The sequence below is a fragment of the Canis lupus genome, chromosome 34, assembly GCF_048164855.1.
Source record: "Canis lupus baileyi chromosome 34, mCanLup2.hap1, whole genome shotgun sequence".
Taxonomy (NCBI): Eukaryota; Metazoa; Chordata; class Mammalia; order Carnivora; family Canidae; genus Canis; species Canis lupus.
This window is the reverse complement of record NC_132871.1, coordinates 8,322,963-8,343,943: the sequence shown is the minus strand read 5'-3', so window position 1 is coordinate 8,343,943 and position 20,981 is coordinate 8,322,963. Positions and strand designations below refer to the sequence as shown.

General features: G+C 41.5%; 1 protein-coding gene across 3 annotated transcripts in view; it reads right to left on the bottom strand.

The window, feature by feature from the left end:
• Positions 1-20,981, bottom strand: part of CCDC141 (coiled-coil domain containing 141) — a 180,655-nt gene that overhangs the window by 52,210 nt on the left and 107,464 nt on the right. For all 3 annotated transcript variants that reach the window (XM_072811090.1, XM_072811092.1, XM_072811091.1), the window contains exons 8-11: positions 17,880-18,052; positions 4,638-4,779; positions 2,818-2,937; positions 963-1,154 (exon numbers count right to left, since the gene is read on the bottom strand). In XM_072811090.1, coding sequence (XP_072667191.1) covers positions 963-1,154; positions 2,818-2,937; positions 4,638-4,779; positions 17,880-18,052 — 627 coding nt within the window. The remainder of the gene's footprint in view (positions 1-962; positions 1,155-2,817; positions 2,938-4,637; positions 4,780-17,879; positions 18,053-20,981) is intronic.

Here is a 20,981-nt window from a genome sequence, read left to right as displayed (position 1 = left end):
AAGTTCTGGATAAAAACGTTCAACAGGATAATCCCGTCGCCTCCCAGCCCCCTGCCAAACCATGAGGGTATGGGACTAGGAAACACTAAAAAAAAGCCAGAAAGGACAAAAGGTGGAGTAAAGATGTGGAGGAGGCGGCAGTGGTGACCGCAGATTTGCAGGGACTGGGCATGGCCTTCCTCCGGAGGGGCGAGCATGGGAGCTGCTGACAGGAGCTGTGCTTAGTCGGGACACCGGGGTAGCAGGGGGACAGGGGGAGGTGACAGTGAGCCAACGCAATGCCAGCACGCTCCTGGTTGGCTTTACCCCTGAGTGGACCATGTTGGTTCCACCTCATGCCAGGCGCTCCCGGGCGCGCTGCCCCCAGAGTTGAAGGAGGCGGCACCTAGCACCCCTCCATTACTGGTGTCATCGCCCAGAGGCTGGGCCCTTTGAGAGATGGAACCCTCGTCTACGGCGGGCATTTACGGATTCTCCAGTACAGCCTGTCAGAAGAGTGCCTCGGAAGCCGCCCTCAGACATGATTCGTTAAAAGGCATCAAACAAGACCGATCTGAGATTGGACCCCAAAGCCCCTAATTTCTGATTCCGTGTATGTATTTTAAATGAATCGCACTAATTGCTTGGGTATTCAAAGAAGATGACTTCTTTTTAAATCATTTTGTTCAACGTTCAGGGTATTGTAAATGCTTGTTGGTCACAATTAAAAAAAAAAAAAACGTGTTCCAACACAACCACTTTGCTTATTTGTGAGTATGTCTCCGACACACTTGCATTCTTTTTTTAGTTAAACAACTTACTCTTTGAGTCCATGCATGGTGCCTTGGAGAATGAAGGGCCACGAAGTGAGTGCACCCATGGAAGTGGAAGCTACGGACCACCTGCCAGGGCTTCTATTTCCCAGGAAGGCAGGAGGAAGGGAAGAGGCCACCTGAAGGAAGGTCAGCACACAGGCACCGTACCTCTTCTGATGACTGTAGAAACGCCACATAAGCTTGCAGGACTTGTGACCTGGAGCTGATGCTTTGGCCAAGGATTTTTAATTCTTCCTCCAGCCATTTAGCTTTAGAAGAAAGCAATGCCATTTTGTCAGGCTCAAATTCATTTTTCTCTGTCACAAGTGTTGCAGCTGCTTCTAATTCCTGTGCTGTCTCCTATGAAAGCAAAGCACAGGGGGTCAGAAGCTGACAGGGGAATCATGAACATTCACATTTCATTACCTTCTGTACACCCATCTATTGCGATTATTAATTGATCTGCTACCAGAACTCTCCTTGATGAAAGAAAGGCACAACTTTCAAAACTAAAAAAAAAAAAAAAAAAAAAAAAAAAAATTATCTTAAAATGAAAACCATCTCAAATTATTCTCTCACTCTATCAGCTCCACTTTTCATCTGGAGCACTCTATTTTTTTGGGGTCACAAATAGAAGAAAGGCTGTTTGGTGTGAAAAGTTATAAAACAACATGGCGGAAATGTTTTAAGTAATTTAACAAGTATATGTGAGAATTGCTTTATGAAATTTAACAAAAGCTCTAGCAAATTCTTAAACTAATTTTGTTAAACAGGAGATGGCAAGGTTATAGAGACTGTTTACTCCTTGTTTAAATTATAAAAGATGACATGTCAGTTATGCAGTCTTATTTGAATCTCTACCTAGAAGGGTTTTGAAGCAAATGTAGGGGAAATGTTACATATGAAATCTAAGTGGCCCACAGGGTTGCTCTTCTGAGTTTTGAGTGCAATTTCTAGCAGGTAAAATCTAACAGATGGAACGGATAAGCAGGTAGGGTAGGCATTACATCTACAATTGCCCCCAGAAAGAGCCACGTAAAATTTTATGTGAGACTGTGCGAGGAATCAAGCAAAAATGAAAGAAAAAAGCTTCACTGTCATTTGCAGCGAGAAAGAATTGCTTCCCCGCTTGTATTTAATATGCTTCCCAAGTCCTCCAGTGAATGAAGCTAATTTTCATTTCCAAGTGTTGCTTCCAGATAGCACTCTGGGTAGGAGGAAGCAGGACAGTTTCTCCCCATGCCATTTCCTCCCTCCTTCTAAAATTCTTAAAATAGGAAAAGAGAAATTGGATTCAGACATACGTTTTATTTTAAACATTTTAAATAATGAGTAAAAAAAAAAATCAGTATGTCCGTGAGTTTCCAAATGTGAAGGCCCTCTGGCCGAGAACCCATGGAATAACCATTGCCTACCAATGGGTAAGCCAGGGGAAGTGCTAGGCCCACTCTCCTGAACACCTGCTGGGGCAGGCTGGGACTCAGTACAGCTTTGGAGCTACTAGCAAGAGTCCTGGAACCTCAGTCCCATAGGAGAGGGGCAAGGGGAACCTAGAGGAGGTGCCGGGAAGAAGAGGGTATTTCCTGTCCCTGAATATCGGGCTTGCAAGCAAGATTGTGTTTTTATTTGCTTCCTAGAATCTTGCATTAATGCATGCTTCTTCTGGGAATTTAATTTTGTAAGTTACTCTAGCAGAAAATCACAGATAGTCATAGAGAAGCACTCGCCCTGCCTCCTGTGGCATCCCAAAAGGAGTTGCTAACATCTCCCAGGCAAAGAAAAGGGGCCAAATGACTATTTAATACCAAGCTGCAGTCTCAGTGAGATCAAACACACTAATAAATGCACATATGAGTATAAATAATTTAGATACACATAATAGAAGTTTTAAGTCATTGTTTACCACAATATCAATTTAGAATTGCAACCCTCAAGAGAGCCGGATTAAGTTTTATAGCCACTGAATATAAATAAATCATATTTACAAAGTCATTACCATAATAAAAATTCCTATTTAATTTACCTTAGCTTGGATATCCAGTTCCAAGTATTTACTCAAAATCTTCCGTGATTCAGAAAGGCTGGAACCGACATCCATTGCATTGGAAAGTACCGGACTGATTTTCTGAATTGACATTTCCACCTTTAGCAACAAAGAATATATGGCAGTCTTAGTAAAACATATGTGCATACATGATGACTTATGTATAGAAAAGATAAATACCACTCTCACCAATCCCATTGTACTTTAAATGGATATGCCAATTTTCATCTAAAAAGTTTTAAATATTTTAGAATGTCATGTTTAAATTAATAATGTTGCTTTTTGTAGGAGGTAACACGACTGACCCATCAACAGAGGGTATGTGTTTAAAGACATATATTTATTAACAGACATATATTTTATTAACAGAAATGAGATATAAACAATCATCCACATCTTCTGAGAATTTATCTATATTACCTAGAATAGATAATGTACTTGCTAAAATACATCAGCAGAGATAAACTTATCTGATTGATTAACTCATAATCATCACTATAAGTCTACTGTGCCCAGTTTACAGGTATGTCTTGAAGTAAAGGTCCAAAACCTAGGTATTAAATCACCCTATGGGTTGTTATATTTAGAGGCCCTGGGGCAGTACCAAACCCTGTACATGTGACAATAAAACACAGGGACACACTTAGGCCATTTAATTAATGAATGTGGGGGACTGCAATTTGATTTTTAGTACACGTGATTCAGTGAAAAAGTCATCTTTAAGGGGTTCTATAACATCAGAGTTAGATTCTTCATCTCCTGGCTCTAACCAGAGTCCATACTTCCCTTGGTCAAGTTGGCTCTGAATTGGCAGTAAGACAAGGAGCGACAGTTGTCTGAGTTCCTGCTGTGTTGTCCACCACCACCAAATTAGCTTGAGTCTCAATCTCTAGGGAATGTGGCACCACAGCTGCTGCCATATTTGGAATCTCCCTGGACCCAGGCATCAGAACAAGGCTCAAATTCCCAAGTTTCTGGATCGATAACAGGTGGAAAGTCAATTTAGACAGAGACATGGGTATTTAAGGTCCTCTCCTGTGAAGTCTACTAATTCTACTTAAGTCAGGCATATGGGTCCACTGTATCAGATGAAGACACCATTGAAAATGGGCATCGACATTGATTAGCATTAATGTCATTGAAATAGTTTTTGCTATATGTCCCAGCTACAGATAAGCAATTTTTTCTTCAGTCAAACAGCAGCTGCCTGGTTTTATTCCTCTTTGAAAATAGGAAATAGATACCAAGCCGTTGTATCCACTCTGCAGAGGACTTTCATGTGTATGTTTTATTTTATTCAGAATGACCATGTCCTTTGTACTGACCTTGTTTGCCAAAGTATAATAGTGACAATTTATCCCTGGAAATCCCTAAGACATCATTTTTGGTGTTTGCCTGCTGTCTTCATGTCGTACAATACCACGTTAACTGAATTTCGTGCAAACTGGAGACCTGCACAGAACCATGTTAAAACAAGGACACAACCCCAATATGCAGACAGTTCGGTTCTGTGCAAAGCAAGAACTGCCCTTGTGTGTCCGTACTCAGGGCTGGCGTGGCGGGTAGGATGACACAGCAAGTGTCTGCAGCCGGGGACAGGAATGGTTGCTGAGCAATAGTGAACTACAGCTTCATGCTGTTCGATTACAAGACCTAATGTGGAACCTAAGAGAAGCCAAAGGAGACACACTGCTATCCTCCCACCAGGCCCCCATGTGCAGGTGCTGTGCCATCTAGTATCACCAAGGAAAGGGTTGTATCTAAGTAGTAGGCAAGGGAGGACACATTCAAGAGACTACCTTCTTGAGGTGGCCCTCCACTGAGGCAGTTAGTTGCTGTTTCTTAAGAGCAAATTCTTTGTGCGCCGAACACTGTTGGGTCAGATGGTCCACTCGTCTCTGAATGCATCCCATCATCTCATGGACTCCGGTTACCGGAGAGCTGAATGGAAGGAGTCAGCTGTTAGTTCACTCTGCCCTGAGAGAGAAGCCCCGGGAGTAGGGAACATTTCAAAGCGAATCTCTTAAGTGGTAGGGATGAGTTGATAAAAGTTATCGGGCTTCAGGCTTTAGGATAACAGAAGTTAAGTAAAACCAAATTATCTTCCCTTGTTTAAATCACTCAGTCCTGAGGGAAAAGAGGAGTTATGGGTTTTTGCAACCAGGTCTGATCTTCTTTTCTAAAGGTTTACTTTGTCGTATTTCCCTCTAAGATATTTTGACAACCCTATGGCAAAAAGCACAGTGTGTTTGCCAAGAGTTCTCCTGGGGGTGTTATTTAAAGGATTCATTTATCTAAACATGCTCTTTGAATAGAAATGTGGATCAGCCAATTAACAAACCATTTACTAATCCAATAGGGTAAAATATTTATGTAACACTAAATTCCTTGTTCTCAATGATGAGGAATGCTCAAGGCTATATTCATTTAGTGAAAACCAAGTTATCACCAGTAATTAGGAATCTAATGTACTTGTTCATAAAAAAGAGACTAAGCCTCACATTGTCATTTTTCACCTTTCATGAGAAAAGTGACACGAAAGCTTGTAAAATGCACATGCCTTTAGAACAACGAATGATCTTAAAGTCGGATCCCATTTGCTCTAGTCGGAAGATAAATGAGCAGGTTTTCTAACCATGTCCAACTTAGGCTTAGCAGCAATGCCAGACAATGGAGAAACACTGCTGGTGGAAAGGGCACCTTTTAATTGGTCAACCCACCCCTAAGACAGAGTCTCTCCTACTATGTAAGAAATTGATGCCTTTAATTTTGCGTCAGTCATTTCCTTCCAATACTAATAAAGATTAACACAATAACTCTGAAGTTTAATTACCCAGAGTTAAAGAAAAGATCTTGGAGGGAGGTATAGATTTCCGTGATTTTACCTCAAATAATTAATTTATGACTCGGTAAAAACGAATTTTTTTTTTTTTTTTTTTTTGGTAAAAACGAATTTAATTAGTAATGAAATGAGGGCAAGATCCCATACAATCGAGAGGTAAAGTAACTTCACAGGAATGACAATAAAGCTGCCAAAGTGGTGAGAGTTTATCAGGCAGCTTGAGAATCTTGTTGGATGTGCATGGGATGCCTGTGTGTCTTGTGGGTACCACTGGAGCCCCAGAGAAGTTTAACTGGGAAGAAAAAATTAACCCCCTGGGAGGAATCTTATTCCTGATGCAGAATGTTTCACAGATGCTACGCTTAAAACAATCAGTTTCGCATTGTAATAACTTAGGAATGGCGAAGAGTATAATCAAGAAATCAGGAGAGTTGTATAGAAATAATTCTAGTGCTACTTATGTCTACAGATTTTGTAAATAAAAGCAGTGTATTGGTAATACCAACCGTATTTTGGTTAGGTTTTAGACTTTGGGAGATTATAGACTAAAAAAGCACTTAAAAGCCCACTTGTCCTGTATAAGTTCCGAGTTCTCTGTAAAATATGCAAATCTGGAATGAGAAAGACCCATAACAAAGAAAAGCGAAGTAGCAGCAATGTGGAAAGAAGGCACAGGGAACAGTTTGTGGAAGTAAATGTCTACCTAAAGAGACTCATAATCCTAGGAATTCAACTGAGGGTTGCTGGAGGGGAAGGAGGGCTGGGGGACGGGGTAACTGGGTGATGGGCATTAAGGAGGGCACGTGATGAGATGAGCCCTGGGTGTCACAGAAGACTGATGAATCACTGACCTCTACCTCTGAATCCAATAATACATTATATGGTAATTCATTGAATTTAAATAAAAATTTTTAAAAAGAAAATAAATGTGCCCACCTTTTCCAAAAATGATGACTGAGTGCTCGCTGTGACAAGGCAGCATTTTTAACATTTTGCATTGTCTCTTTTCTAATGCTCACAACTACCCTATCACCTGGGTATAACTGTCATCTCCATTTTGCAGATGAGCAAACTGAGGGAAAGGCTCAGTAACTTGCTCGGGTCACTGTCACTAAGTGGTGGGGCCGGGATTTGAACCGGTCCATCTGATCTCAGGGTCCACGCTCTTGACATATGATGGCATGGGACGGCATTCGTCCTCTAAAATTTCATCTTCCCTCCAGTGGACTATTAGTGGAAACAGGATTAGTCTGGCTGGCGTGTTCTTTTGAAACTGGCCGGCTTCTCCAAGAGCCAACATACCGGCCTGTAATCTGCGGAGGGGCCACTAGAGGGACACTTGTCCCAGTTCCCGTTTTAGAGGATTCTCCAGCACAGAGACTAGAATGGGCCAACGAAACCACAGCAAGCATTCCTTCTGTGAAAATATAGCTCGTTAGCAACTTGCAATCTTAATTAATTAATTAATTAATTAATTTTTAAAAAGATTTTATTTATTTATTCCTGAGAGACACACAGAAAGAGAGGCAGAGACACAGGCCGAGGGAGAAGCAGGGCATCCCACAACCTTAATTTCGATGACTCACAACCAAGCAAATGCGATCTGTGTCTTTGGAAGAACAATTCATTTTCGATTTTTCAATGACCCGGGAGATTGGGTCTCATTTTGTGGTGATTTGTGCCTTACGGTATATATCTATTGCACCGTAAATTCTTTTTTCTTTTTTCTTTTTAATGGGAGGGGGGTTTGGAGTGGCAGAGGGAGAAGGAGAAAGAGAATATACTTGAACTCGATGCAGGGCTCAGTCTCACAGCGCCGAGACCGTGACCTGAGCCAACACCAAGGGCGGGCCCTTAACCCATTGAGCCACCTGGGCACCCCGTGTTGCAGGTTCTTTAAGGGAAAGGACAACATTCTTTTCACCCATATGTCCTCTGTAGCCCTGAGCACATGGCCTTGTTTGTGGGTCAATGCCTATTCTCAGGTTAGATAAAATACATAGTTTAGTCTAAATGTAAGGGGAAAAAAGACATAGATTTAAGAACAACAGCATATGCATAGATACTGTATAAAAATGTCCCTTGTTGGGGCGCCCGGGAGGCTCAGGGTTTGAGCATCTGCCTTTGGCTCAGGTCATGACCCCGGGGAGTCCTGGGTCGGGCTCCCTGCATGGAGCCTGCTTCTCCCTCTGCCTGGGTCTCTGCCTCTCTCTCTGTGTCTCTCATGAGTAAATAAATAAAATCTTTTAAAAACAATGTCCCTGGTGAAGTCTTCAGTAGGTGTTAGGCTCTAAGGACTTTGGGCCTGTTACCTGCACCCGATAACAGGAGTTTCAAGCTGCCCTAGGACCAAGCAACCTCCTCTTGGATGCTTGGTGGCCCCTAGATGAGGCCTGGACGGCGCCCTGCTCTCACCTGGGGCCAAGGCCCATCCTCAACACTGAGGGGCCCCAGAGTCCCTGGCCCCCCGCCGGCTCTGCTGGGGGTCTGTCGGATGGGGACTCATGTCTTCCCTGCCCCAGAGCCCAGGGCACATGCCTGTCACAGCTCTGAGCCCAGGCCTCTCCCTCCCTCCCTCAGCTCCTTCTGACTGAAATCCTGGGGTTCAGGTTCCTTCCAGCCCTGATTTCATCAGTGTCAGTTAGGAACATTAAACAGTGATTCCAGACTTTTCTTTTGAACATTCCAGAACACTTTGAAGCACGTACGGCATGCACATTGGCAGTTTCCTCAGAGCCTAGGAAGCAGATGGTTTGATCAAAGCAGAGACAGGAGCTTCTGTCTGCCAGCAGCTCCTTGGCGCCCTGCAGACGGCCTGCCTGCTTTCCAGCAGCCACTCAGGAAGGTGGCTCCTTCCAGGGGGCCTCACCAAGTGGTAGGCCCAGGCCCAGGGGCGGCCTGAGCTCGGGCGCCCTGCCCTTGACCCTGCCGCCCGCTTGGGCTCTGCCCCACGAGGGGACAGGGCTCCAGGGGCTCCGGGCCTCAGGGTCCTGCATGGCAGGTCCTGGCCACTCTGGCCTGCTCCCCCCGAGGGAACTAGATACAGGGCTGCGCCCCCCCATTCCTGCTGTCCACGCTCACTTTCCCAAGCATCCCAGATTCTCAGCTGTGATAGGCTCTGAGGGCTGCTTTGGCCATTTGTTGGAACCCCTGTCATGGGAGCACCCCCCCCCCCATTCACTGAGCCAGTGGAGGAGAGGGAAAGGGGGGTAAACGCTTGCCTTTTTTTTTTTTTTTTTTTCCTAAAGAGCAGAGACATACTGACTCCTGGCTCAGAAATAGATGGTTCTAGTTGCAGAGCGGAAGCAGTTGCCCCATCTCTGCATCTGTTGCAAATTGGGGCTACGGGAGGGGAGCACATCCCCATGTTAATGTGTTCTCATGATTCTTTCCCGAGGACAGCAAGTTGCTTTCAAACCTTTCATAAATTACTATTGGCAGCCCATCTGGATCAGGAGCTCAACCAGATGGGAAGCACTTGACAGCTTACTCTCTCATCCGAAAGAATCAGCTGATCATAGTTTTCTTTTTGTCTATGAACAAATCATACTCTAAAAATGGGGGAAAATATTTTCCTTGCCTTTCGCTTACTGCTTCTTTTGACAGGGACCCAAACACTATCCCTTCATGGTTATGACCTCCAGTTTGGAGGAAATAATGGCTACTCTCTCGTTTTCATCCCTACTTTCAAAAGGGTGCCATTCATACTTTAGAAGTGAAATGTATGTTTCTACAAAGTTTTTCTCTAATTTAACCTACACACATCCCGAATCCCTCGTCACCCAAAAGTAGTAAGTGGGACTGAAGCTGCAGGTGTCCTGGGTTCTGGTCCACATGCACGGCAGAGATGGCCAGAGGCTCCACTCCCAGGAGGATGCAGACAGCAAAGCATGTCCTGCACCAAGGGTACCACAGCGAGCAGTCCACGGAAACCAGTAACAGGGAGGGCACTCTCCCTCCTTGCAAAAAAAGGTTGGAAAACACTATAGCCCACTGGTACTGGGGATAAGAAATCAGACACATTGGGGCAGTCAGGAACCCCACCCCACCTCCTGCATCTCTGGGAGCCACAGTGTCTCCATGGGTGACCCTGATTAAGTAGTACAAACTGGACTGGACACCGAGTTCATGCTGACGTCACAGCAAGGCTGTTAAGGAGGGAAGAGGAGAGAACAAAGCAGGGAAAATAAGCGGAAGAGCAAGCACCTCCCCACTCCAGATGAGAGTACAATCTAAAATTTCAAAATACATGAAGAATATAAATCTGAAGAAAAGGCAACTCTGATCGAGAGATAAATGTACTCTCTCTGAAACGAAAGCCACGTAGAGCAATCTGAAAACCACCTTTACATAATCACACCTGAGATCATTAGAAAGACAAAGAAAAACCCAGCACCCATAATCAAAGAACGTGAAACTGAAACAAAAAGTCAGAAATAAAACAAAGGTAGATGTAAAAAATGAATTAGAAATCTCAGAAATGAAATCAAATCAATATGGTTATGAATATATATAACCAAAGAGCAAACCAGTGTGAGGGATTCCCTGAGTTGATGGAATGACCAGTCAGGAAGGCGGTTCGGGGTTCTGAAAGGCAGACCCAGAGGCTCCAACATTCTCTACCACCAGTTAGAGAAGAGAAAAGAGAGAACAGAAAATCAATACCTAAAGAGATAATTGCTAAAATTTTTCCATGATCGATGACATAAATCCTCAGATAAAAAGGGCACAGCAGGAACTAACAGACAGATATTCTCATTTAAGATAACTTAGAAAATATGAAATAACATTTTAATGTATTTCCTTCCAAAAAGGTTTTTCTCTTTGCAGTCCTCTCCTTGCTCCAAAGTGAGGTTGATGCTTTCTACACAATCTGGATCCTGACATTATATGGTGAGGACACTCAGTCCTCAAGTAATCCTCAAAAATACACTTTCCATGTTAACTTAGAATATTCTATAATGCCCTGCCCTTAAACTATTCAAACACTTCCCTATTTTCTAGGACTACTTAGGGGGTTTTCAGGTTTGCACTATTACAAACAGCACCGTGATGAGCATTTTATTCATAAATAAGTAAACTCACTTCTCTCCTTAGCCCTTTTCTGTTTTATTTTATTTTCCTCTCTAACCTGAGAGAACTTCTCTTCAGTTATCCAGCGCAGATTTCTGCCCCCATCATCAGGCTTCCTCTCTAGACTACAGCTCCAGACCTTCTCATTCTGGGAAGCTTGCTGCTTCACATCCCGTCATCCACATCATAAATGAGTAAGTTCATATGGTAGTGAGTGACTCCTAGATATTTTACAAGAACTTAATCTGATTATTCCTAGATTTAAGGGAAAGTGTGAATCTTGCATGTTTTCATACTAACAGTTTCAGAATTACAAAAGCATGCCCAATGCTACCAGGCCCAGGTTGCAGTTATATTTACTCATTCTCTAAAAAGAACAACCTCATATACATTTGAAAATATTTGGGTAGTGGCTGAGGTAACAGCTATCGTGAGAACTCAATTTTGTAATATCCCAAATTTCAGTACCTGACATTGGCCATCTAAATGCATCATCAAACCTTTTCTTCTTTAATTTATTTAAAGTCCTTAAATCCTTGGCAGGACTCCTCTAAAATGCAACCATAGATAACTCAATCAGGCAAAGAAAATTTCTGTTTTTGTTTCTTCGTTTTGTTGGAGGGCAGGGACCACTTTTGTTTTCCACTTAGGATCTTTTAAAACATTTTTTACTATGATAAAAGCTTTCTTTTAATATCATATCAGCTCCGTGACATTTCAAATCAAGTCACCTAGTTTGTAAATATAAAGATAAGGAACATAAAAAACATTAAAAGGTTAACCTACATGGTTAACCCTGTGGGCCGACCTCAAAACAGTGTTGTGAGCTGGAAGAGGAGGCGACACTGTTCCAAGTCAAACAATTGAGGGATGACTCAGAACACCTCAGATTGAAAAGTGAAGCCATGAGATAGAGCTGACCAATACAAAGGAATTCAGAAGGTATTGTATGGTTGATATTGATTCTGTTCATCTTGGCTGGATGTAGGGCCTTCATCCATCTTAGATTATCAAAGTCAACGATGGTCTTCTTAAGTCCTTGACCTATCCTGGTCATGGAAGCTAGGGATTATGTCTCTCTTCTCTGGAGAGGTGGCCCCAACACCCGCTGTCCCCATGGCTTCCTCATGCCTAGAGCACACTTCCTTGTTGTGTCCATTTGCTGACTAGCCATTGGTAAGGTTCTGGAGATTCGGGGCCAGGTTTACATATCTTTGACAAACCCTGAAGCCTGGTGCTGGTATGTCATGTGGGATGCCTATTCATATGTTCAATAACTGTTTAAATAAACTGAAAGAAAGAAAAACTTTGCAGGGAAGGAGACACTTAAGTTGAAACTCATAGATAGAGTACCTTTTAAGCATGTCGGAATTAAAAAATTAAAAGTTAAAAAAAAAAAAGGAATCCATGTGACCAGGCTCCTTATTACTGATGAAAGTGGAATGAAAGGGGAAGAGAGGGAGCTAGCCAGCTAGCTAGTGGTTCAGACCTGCATTCCCGTACTCACTTCACCTCTTATCACCGCGTGACAGGTGCTCAGGGAAGTTACTGAACCTCTCTGTGCCCTAGCTTCCTCGCCTGCAAAACAGGCAATGATCATAGTAGTACCCACATCACAGGGTCATTTTAAGGATGAAACTTTTTAATGTATATAAAGCACACAAGTGTTTGCCATTGTTGCTAATGAGCATATGAATTGTCTGACTTTCACCTCCTCAGATCTTGTCTAATGCTTTTCTCTCCTGTCACCTTCTCCCATCATGCTGTTCTCCCTTCTGTTACATCTTTGCTGTTGTTCGGCTAGGTCCATTCATCTCCCAGCCATTTGCAGGGTAGCCCCTTCTCCTCGAAGAACCTTTCCCTGACTACAATGTCCACAATGGTCCCCTCCCCACAGTGACTCTTTATCCCACTTCACATTTATAGTACCTGTTGCTTGTAAGAGCATCTCATTTATTGATTTAACCATTGGTTGGCTATTTCTTCCCACTAAAATATAAACAGCGTGAGGGCAAACACTCCCCTGCTGCATTGGATGCATGGGACCACCCGATTTATAAAAAGATGCTCAATAATATGTTTGAAATACATAAATGAATAAATTGATGAACGCTTGTCCTGCCTAAAGTTCATCACCATTCACAATATCAAACAACAGAAGTAGTGGGAGCCAACACCAATGAAAACTGTGATAAAAAAAAAAACTGTGATAAGAAAATGCAAAATCCCAACAAACTCCTGCTTTTATGAAATATAAAAATATGAAGATTAACATTAAATAAGTAATAATATGTCTTGGATCAAAACAGACAATACTTAAGGTTATACCACAGCGAAGTATAGTGAGGGTGAGGCTTATAAGCTTAAATTCAGCATAGCAAGGTAGGATGAAAACTGGTACAGTAGTCCCATGCAAAAGATAGAGACTGAGTCAAAACTGAAGCAAGTGTACTTGCAGATCTTGTTAATTTTAGCAAACAGGAAAACGCAAATGGAATTGCACAAGACGGCCTTGTATGTTTTTGAGTTTTCTGAATTGTGAGCTACACAGGGAGAAATGAAGAGGTCCCTTGATTTTGTCCAATTATGGAAAACTTCACCCTCATACAAAGCCTCCACCCCAGGAGTTCCAATCCCCACAGTTTCCTGTGGCTTAATGAATGCAGAATTCTGCCTGGGTAGCAGGCCCCCTTTGGCCTGTCTTTAGACTTGCTGCTCAAAGATGATGCCAAGTGAAGCTTAGGAGGAGGTGAGGGGGGCTGGAAGCCAGGAACATTGACTTCACTGCAGGTCTAAGTTTGATCATTATTAGATGCAGGACCTTGCATCATAACCAAGTAAAAATAAATGGGCTAAAATGTCTTTAAAGTTAAGTGCAGCTAGGTTAGATGACAGATATTATACTTCAGGAAGATAATAAATTGTTTAGCAATGATTCCGAATTATCATCCGATTACAGGGAGAAGATAGAAAAGCAAGGAAACATGTGAACAGCCATTATTTATTTTGTGAGGCTGCTCCAACTTCAAAGGTGTTTGATTCCAGATCCAGTGTGGATCTGTTCCTAATAAGGTAATGGTTACAGAAAAGTAACGACAAAGGTCTCAGATTCACTGCAAAGCATCATCTCACACAAATGTGAACTTCTGAAGCCCTATTTATTGACTAACAGGGGGGAAAAATAGATCTAAAAGGTCTTTGAAATTCCTATCTGCCCCAGCACTAAATTTTTTTTATTACCTTAAGATAAATGCTTCTCTGCCCTATTTCAAATTTAACCTTCCCCAGTTCGTGAAAATGAATATAGTGTGGTGCAGATGACTCTGCTGTGATTATCTGAAATAACAGTGTGACTCTTCATATTTTCCTTTTAAAAGCTCTTTGTAAAGAAGGTAAAACAAACAAACAAGCAAGAAAACAAAACAAAACAAAACAAAAAACCCTTCCATTCTACAGATGAGAAAACAGGTTCAGAAAAGTTAAGTTTAAAAGTCATGGCTTTGTTTTGGCCCTAAGAATGCATGAATAAAGCTGCTTTGATCCTAAATCTTAAGTTTCTTGTCCACACCAGTTTTCAAGTGTCTCATAATGCGGGCCTTAGTAGTTCATGGCCTCGCGGTGCTGCTGACATTCGGAAGCCTAGGAAGCCACTGCAATGTTCAGTGACATGTACTTTGCATGTTGAAATTGGCAGTATGTTTATTCCCACTGCCAATGTTCTAAATTCCACCTTCACTTCAGCAGTGGCTGCAGCCTGAAATCTCCTTCTTCGGTTCTGCTTCTTTCCTATGATGGTGACCCACACTGTTGAACAGCCGAATCACTGAATGAGGAAAGGAAGCAAGACTGAAATGTGATGCATGGGATTGAGGCCTGTAGCTATGTGTGGCTTTAGTTTGCCACCGAGATTCTCATGCATTTCAATTCAGTTTTTAATGGATTTCTATTCTACATCTACCTTCTGAATCAAAAATGTCCTTTGCCAAGTAACAATTTCACTTTACCTTCAGTTCCTCCTGCGAAATGGAAAATAGTATTGATTTGTAAAATATTGTGAGATCTCAGGGCAACCAAATATCTTGGAACTACTATGAAAGCTCATATATCTAGGATGTTGATAGAAACCATACTGCTAATTATTTTTTAATACAATTACCTAACAATTTTAATTCAAGATTCTTGAAATGTTCCCTAACTATTGCTTCTTCTATTAGGATTTTATCTGTAACCTAAAGGAAAGACTAAAAAGACTAAGACTAAAAAGAACCAAGAAGGCAAAAAAGAATGAGAATAGCTAAGTAAATAAACATGTCAACCACAACAAAGTGAGTGGCCAAAAGCAGTTGCTAAAACCCTGAAAATAGAATGTAATATACAATATAAGCACTTTTCCTTATATTTAAATATTGAAGATAAAACATTACTAATCAGAGCAAATAGGATGAACTTGAAGAGTAATAAATTGTGACCAGCTTTCCAACTCCAGGAGCTAAGTATCAACACTGAATAGGCAACTTTTTCTGGCCAGAAGCAGGGACTAGATTGACCCTCATGCCTGAAATGACAGAAGAACAGACAAAGCATATGAGACAATAGTTCTGAGATGTTGAGCAACAGGTAGCCCAGGATGGTGATCCCTGAGAGAAGGGAAGTAAATGATCACATCAGCTTACTGCCTGAGAGGCAACTTCCAGACCAAAACTCAGGGCAGTGGGACCCAGAGAAAGCCGAGAGGTCTTGCTGAGTCGAAAAGACAGGGTTCACACTCAGGGAGGCAGAGGCACGTAGAATTTCTGGGGCAGTAAACCAAAGACAGACTTCCAAAGATTTAGTGAAGAGATTTTGGCTGCCTCCTAATCTACCCAGCGCAGGAAAAGAAATTGCCCAAAGCCATGGAAAGTACCACCATGGAAAGTACCACCAATAAAGAGTAGCCTAAACAGAGTATCTGTACTCTGAGACTCACTTGCAAAGCTGACATGGGACCATTTCCTAATTCCAACTGGAGACCTCACTACTTCATCCAATCATCCCATGACTCAGATCGGTGTCTGGCGTGTACCCTGGGTCCAGGCACCCCATAGGATAGCTCCTGCATGATGCAAGACACGTATACATACATTCTGGAAGACTGGACCTTTAAGCAGGGGAGGAAAAAAAGGAGTGTGCCCACACTTTGCATTAGACAAGGGTGGGCTGGGGCTCCTGGAGCAGAGCGGACACACCCTTATCTGATAGATGGTTTGGGCTAAAGTAAAGAAATTTAGTAGCTACAGTTATTAATTTTTAAAAGAGAAGAAGCATTTGCCTTTCTCGTAGCCTCAGCTGTTTGGGTCCTGTAGGAAGACCCTGGATTATTTCAGATCTTGGCTTCACATAGTCCCATGGCAACCATCACAAGTCCTGGCTAAATCTCTCTGTCCAGATTCAGACTGTCTTCTGAAAAGGAAATTCTCTAAACCCAAACTGACCAAATGAACACTTTTAAACGCAGCTAAAATAGAGTAGAATGAAGATCTAAAGAGAAATAAAGTTTAAAAAGAGGTAGAATAAATAAGAGAAATAAAAGTAATTTTACCACACTTGACCTATTTAATCACTCTTCAAATTTAATCTCTGAGTTTCAAGAAGATTATTGATGCAGAAGATAAACAACTAGGTTTATCTCATTTGCACAAATCTTTTTGTCTCCTTCTGTCAAAATGTAAGCCCTGCCTTCATGTCTTCCTAGATAATATATATTCCACCATCTGCCCCAGCATCTCTCTTTTGTCCTCCAATCCTATTATTTTTCATATGTTCCCACTGCATCTTCTTTCTGTTTCTCAAGGTCCTTCTCTCTCCTCATTTCTACCCAGATCTAAATCCACACAGATACACTCAGCAAATGTGCTAATAAAAACCTGCCCTAGCACACTGGATAAGAGTGCGGGGTCTAGGGCCTGTGTGCTTGATGTCAAATTCTGATTCTGCTATAACTGGCTATGTGACCTTTTGCAAGTTACTTAGCCTCTCTGTGCCTTAGTTATTTATAAAAGGAGAATATTAATAGTTCAATGGTCCCTTCTTTATCTGCAGATTTGTTTTCTCTGTGATTTCAGTTACCTATGATCACCCACGGTCCAGAAGATGATCCTTCTCCTGACATACTGTCAAAGGTCAACAGCAGCCTAATACTATGTCACCAAGCCTATGTCATTCACCTCATTTCATCTCACTATGTAATCATTTATCATCTCATGTCACAAGAAAGGTAAATACACTACAATAAGACATTTTGAGAAAGAGAAATCACATTAACATAACTTTTATTACAATAAACTATTATAATTGTTCCATTTAATTATCAGTGATCATCGTTTATCTCTTACTGTGCCTAATTTATAAATTAAACTTTTATCACAGGTATGTATGTATAGGGAAAAACATGGTATATATACAGGGTTTGATACTATCTGCAGTTTCAGTCATCCACTGGGGGGACTTACTCTCCCATGGATAAGGGAGGACTACTCTTGTGTGTCTTGTAGTCTTTGTGAGGATTAATAACGTAATGTTCCTAAGCCTTTTGGCACAGTGCTTGGCACATGGTGGACTCTCAGTTTTTAAAAAAGTGAGCTATTGTTATTATTAATAATGTCACCTTTTATTTAAGGTTTTGCTCGGTAAACCACCAAGGTCATAAATGAAATGGAATTCTGGTACTCTATTTTTTTTCCAGAAAGGAAAAAAGGAACAGGGTAGACTCGATGTTCATGAATTAAAAAGGAGAAGGAAACCCGCCAGGGTGCTGGGCTATGAAAAGCATTGAGAATTAAGTTCTGTTTTTAGTTTTGTCCTTTCTTTCTCTCCATTTCAGAAACTCATAGAAAAGAAAGAAAGAAAAAAAAAAAAAAAAGCCTTAGCGTCTTCAGGTCCTCAGGCTCAGAATAGGGACTCACTTCTGGATGAGCAGTGCTGTGTTTAGAATCACTGGTGACCAAAATTCAATAGATCCTTTTAAGCCATGTCATAATGCAGCAAAACATCAGAAGCAGAAAAAAAAAATCAAGCAACTTACTTCTTTAACAGGTTGTGGAAACCATGAAAAAGCTTGTTACACTGAGGAAGAAATAGATTTACTCACCTACAGGAGTCTACTTGGCTGATTAAGGCTTGTCCCTTTTGCAAAGCATCAGCTGTGCAGTCTTTAATTTCTCTGTGTAATTCCTCATGCCTCGATGCCAAGACAGGCAGACTTAAACCTTCTGATTTAAGGAGCTTAAGGTAAGCTTCGACTCTCCCAAGTACATCAAATGCCTGCCAAGGAAAACATAACTTTCATTTTCTGCTTTTCTAGTTTAAAATCTACATCAATGTGTACATGAAATACTAGAGATTAAACCAGCCTATTCAATTTATTAGTTTGATCATAACCAAAACAACAATCTTAGTCTAAGAAAACAGCTGTGTAGTTTTAAGGCTCCATGTAGGGAAACTGATCATAACTTAGCTCGGCATATGTAAGTGTCAACACCATAAAGCCAGCAAAATAGTTTACATTGAGAATGCACCTATACAACACAGCGATAACTGTGTAGAACTCGGAGAGCCAGGTTTACTTTTTGCACGTTCTGTACTGTATACAAATAATGGAGGACATATTTTAAAAATGGTATGCAGACTTTCACAACCTGAACGTCCTATAATGCTCCTAAAAGGAAATTGCCCAGTAAATTGCACCTTGAGTCATTACAGAGAAATATTCAAGAAATGACTAATATGCTTTCATCCCTTGTCTTTCTAAGCATAAGACCTTCTACCTGTTACATCCAAGACACCCATCTGTCTACAAAGATTATAATTTGATTCTGAAGCTGTGCAAAGACTAAGGCCAAGGTAATATTTCACTTCTGACACACAAAATAGGTCCATGTAGGAAAAACACATCTTGCAAACCAAGATATCGTCTTAAGAGACGTTTTTTCAAATTCCTTTATTTTCTTTACTTAGCAGATCAACAACCAAATGTGGGGGATTAAGTCTAGGGAGTTAACAGAGAGTAGAGAGGCACTATCCTTTTGTCCATTAAGGCCTAGTGGATATTAAGATGGAGGAGTATATGATATAAAGGCAGTAAAAGAGGACCATGGCAACACGAGGGAAACAGAAAGAGAGCAAAGTGCATTGGTGTCCATAGGTGTCTTGGTAGCCTATTTCTGACCTTGGGTCTGGAGAGCAGAAGATGAATTAGGTAACTTAAGGAAAACCTGCATGGCAAAGGAGTTCTTGGCGTGTTGCTCTTTGGCACTACTGGAAGAAGCCACCCAAATGGGATGCCCCATACCAGTCTGGAGAATACTCCTATCTTCGTAAGCCTGATGGTGTCACAGTCACCAGGGGCCGTGAAGTCTAGCCTTCCTGGACTGTTGAGTTGGAAGCCAGTGAGCTTGGTAGGGTCCTACCAGGTACAGTAGGAAGACTCCACAGATGACTCCTGAGCCATGAAAGTGGATGGCCTCATGAGTCTAGTTCCCACTGTGACCTGAAGAGAGACCAGAAGAGCAAGGCTGAGTTGATGCTGAGGGAACACAGTTTAAGCCAAATATAGAGGCTAAGGCGAGCTGTGTATAAGTAAGTATCCCTGTACCTGCACCTGGCTGCCATCTAAGGGAGTGAATTTTCATGTCAGAATCGGAATCGAACAGAATTTGAATTACAAGTGAAATTTCTCAAACACTGTCCCATTATTTATATGTCGATATTCTGTAGTCCCATCAGTTTCCTCCTGTCTCCTGAATCTGCTCTTTCTGATTGCTTAAAATATTAAAAAAAAAATCATTCCTATTTATTTGGATGAAAGGAAGTAATAATACCAACTACAGCTTAATGGGAACTGACTTGTGCTCCTTCTATACTCTGTGTTTCATGATTACCTTTCATTCAGCCAACAAACATTTTTGATGTCTGCTGAGTTTCAGGCACATTATCCTTAACAGCCCCGGATGGAAGTGAGAAATTATCTCCATTGTATTGACTGGGGAAACTGAGTCTCAGAGAGATTAAATAAATTGCATAAAGTGATACTTCTACTAAGTGGCAGATCTGGTCTCTGTACTCAGTTTGCCAGGCCCTGAGGCCCTGCTCTTAAACCCTGGCCCACGGAGCCATGTGGCAAAAGATTACCAGAGGAGGCTTAAGATAGAAGGGGCATTTCCAAGAAGCCTGCTCATCTTAGGTGGAAAAAGTAAGATCTTAAAAACTTAACTTTTTGTAAATAAGTGTCTACTTTTCCTTCTTATAGGTGAGAAGAGATACAGAGAAAGGTTGAGTGATTTCTCTTATGCTGCACAGGACTGGGAAAGGAAGATAGTTTTATTACAGAAATTTTGAACCTTAAGATTCTTCCTTATTTGATCCTCCCACTTTTTTTTTCTGTAGTTGGCCACAGAGCTAAACGCGTCAAGATGCTGATGTTGAAAAAGATTATTTGAATCACTTTCCCAATCTTTCCATGACACATTGAAATACCACTTGGCAGTAACCACCACTATTTCCGGAATTTTGTTTTTATATTTTAAATTTTTATTGCTTATTTTTAATGAAGTGGAGTCTCATGTTGATCAAAGTTTAGCTTTAAAGTTAGTGCCTAAAACAAAAATCTAGCGCTGTCAAAATTATCATGAACCCCCTTAAATCATACTTAAAATTTAGTGTATGTGCACAAGTGCTTATAGTAACTCATGCTCACATTGAGGATTGGAGCCATGGAGCTAGACTAAAGGAAGAAATAAAGAGAAAGTGTATATACGACACGTGACGGCATTCACTTCTTTCTTCCCTTAAAAGAAGGAGTCCCCAAAATTCTTTGTGTGAATGGGGGAAAGGATAGAGAATTCCAAAGTGCTTTTTCTTCTCTACAAGTTTGATCCCACTCTGTTTTAGCATTAAGCCACTATAACCTTAATACATGTTTGTTGTTGTTTTGAGAATGAGAGATGGGAAAAACGTAGGAAAGTTAGGGCAAGAAGGTGGACATGCAGAAAATATTCAGAAATTATTTTCTCCTGATTACTCTAACTCTTGATTGGACACATCTTTGAAAAGTCACTGAGAAGAGCGGGACCACCTGCTGCGGTCATTAATCATGCCTGGGCCTTTCCTCCTGTCGCCCCAGTGCACAGCTGCTACTCTCATATCCTCGGGCCCTGGTCTCATCTTCATAGGAGTTAGAGTCTAAAGCTGCATG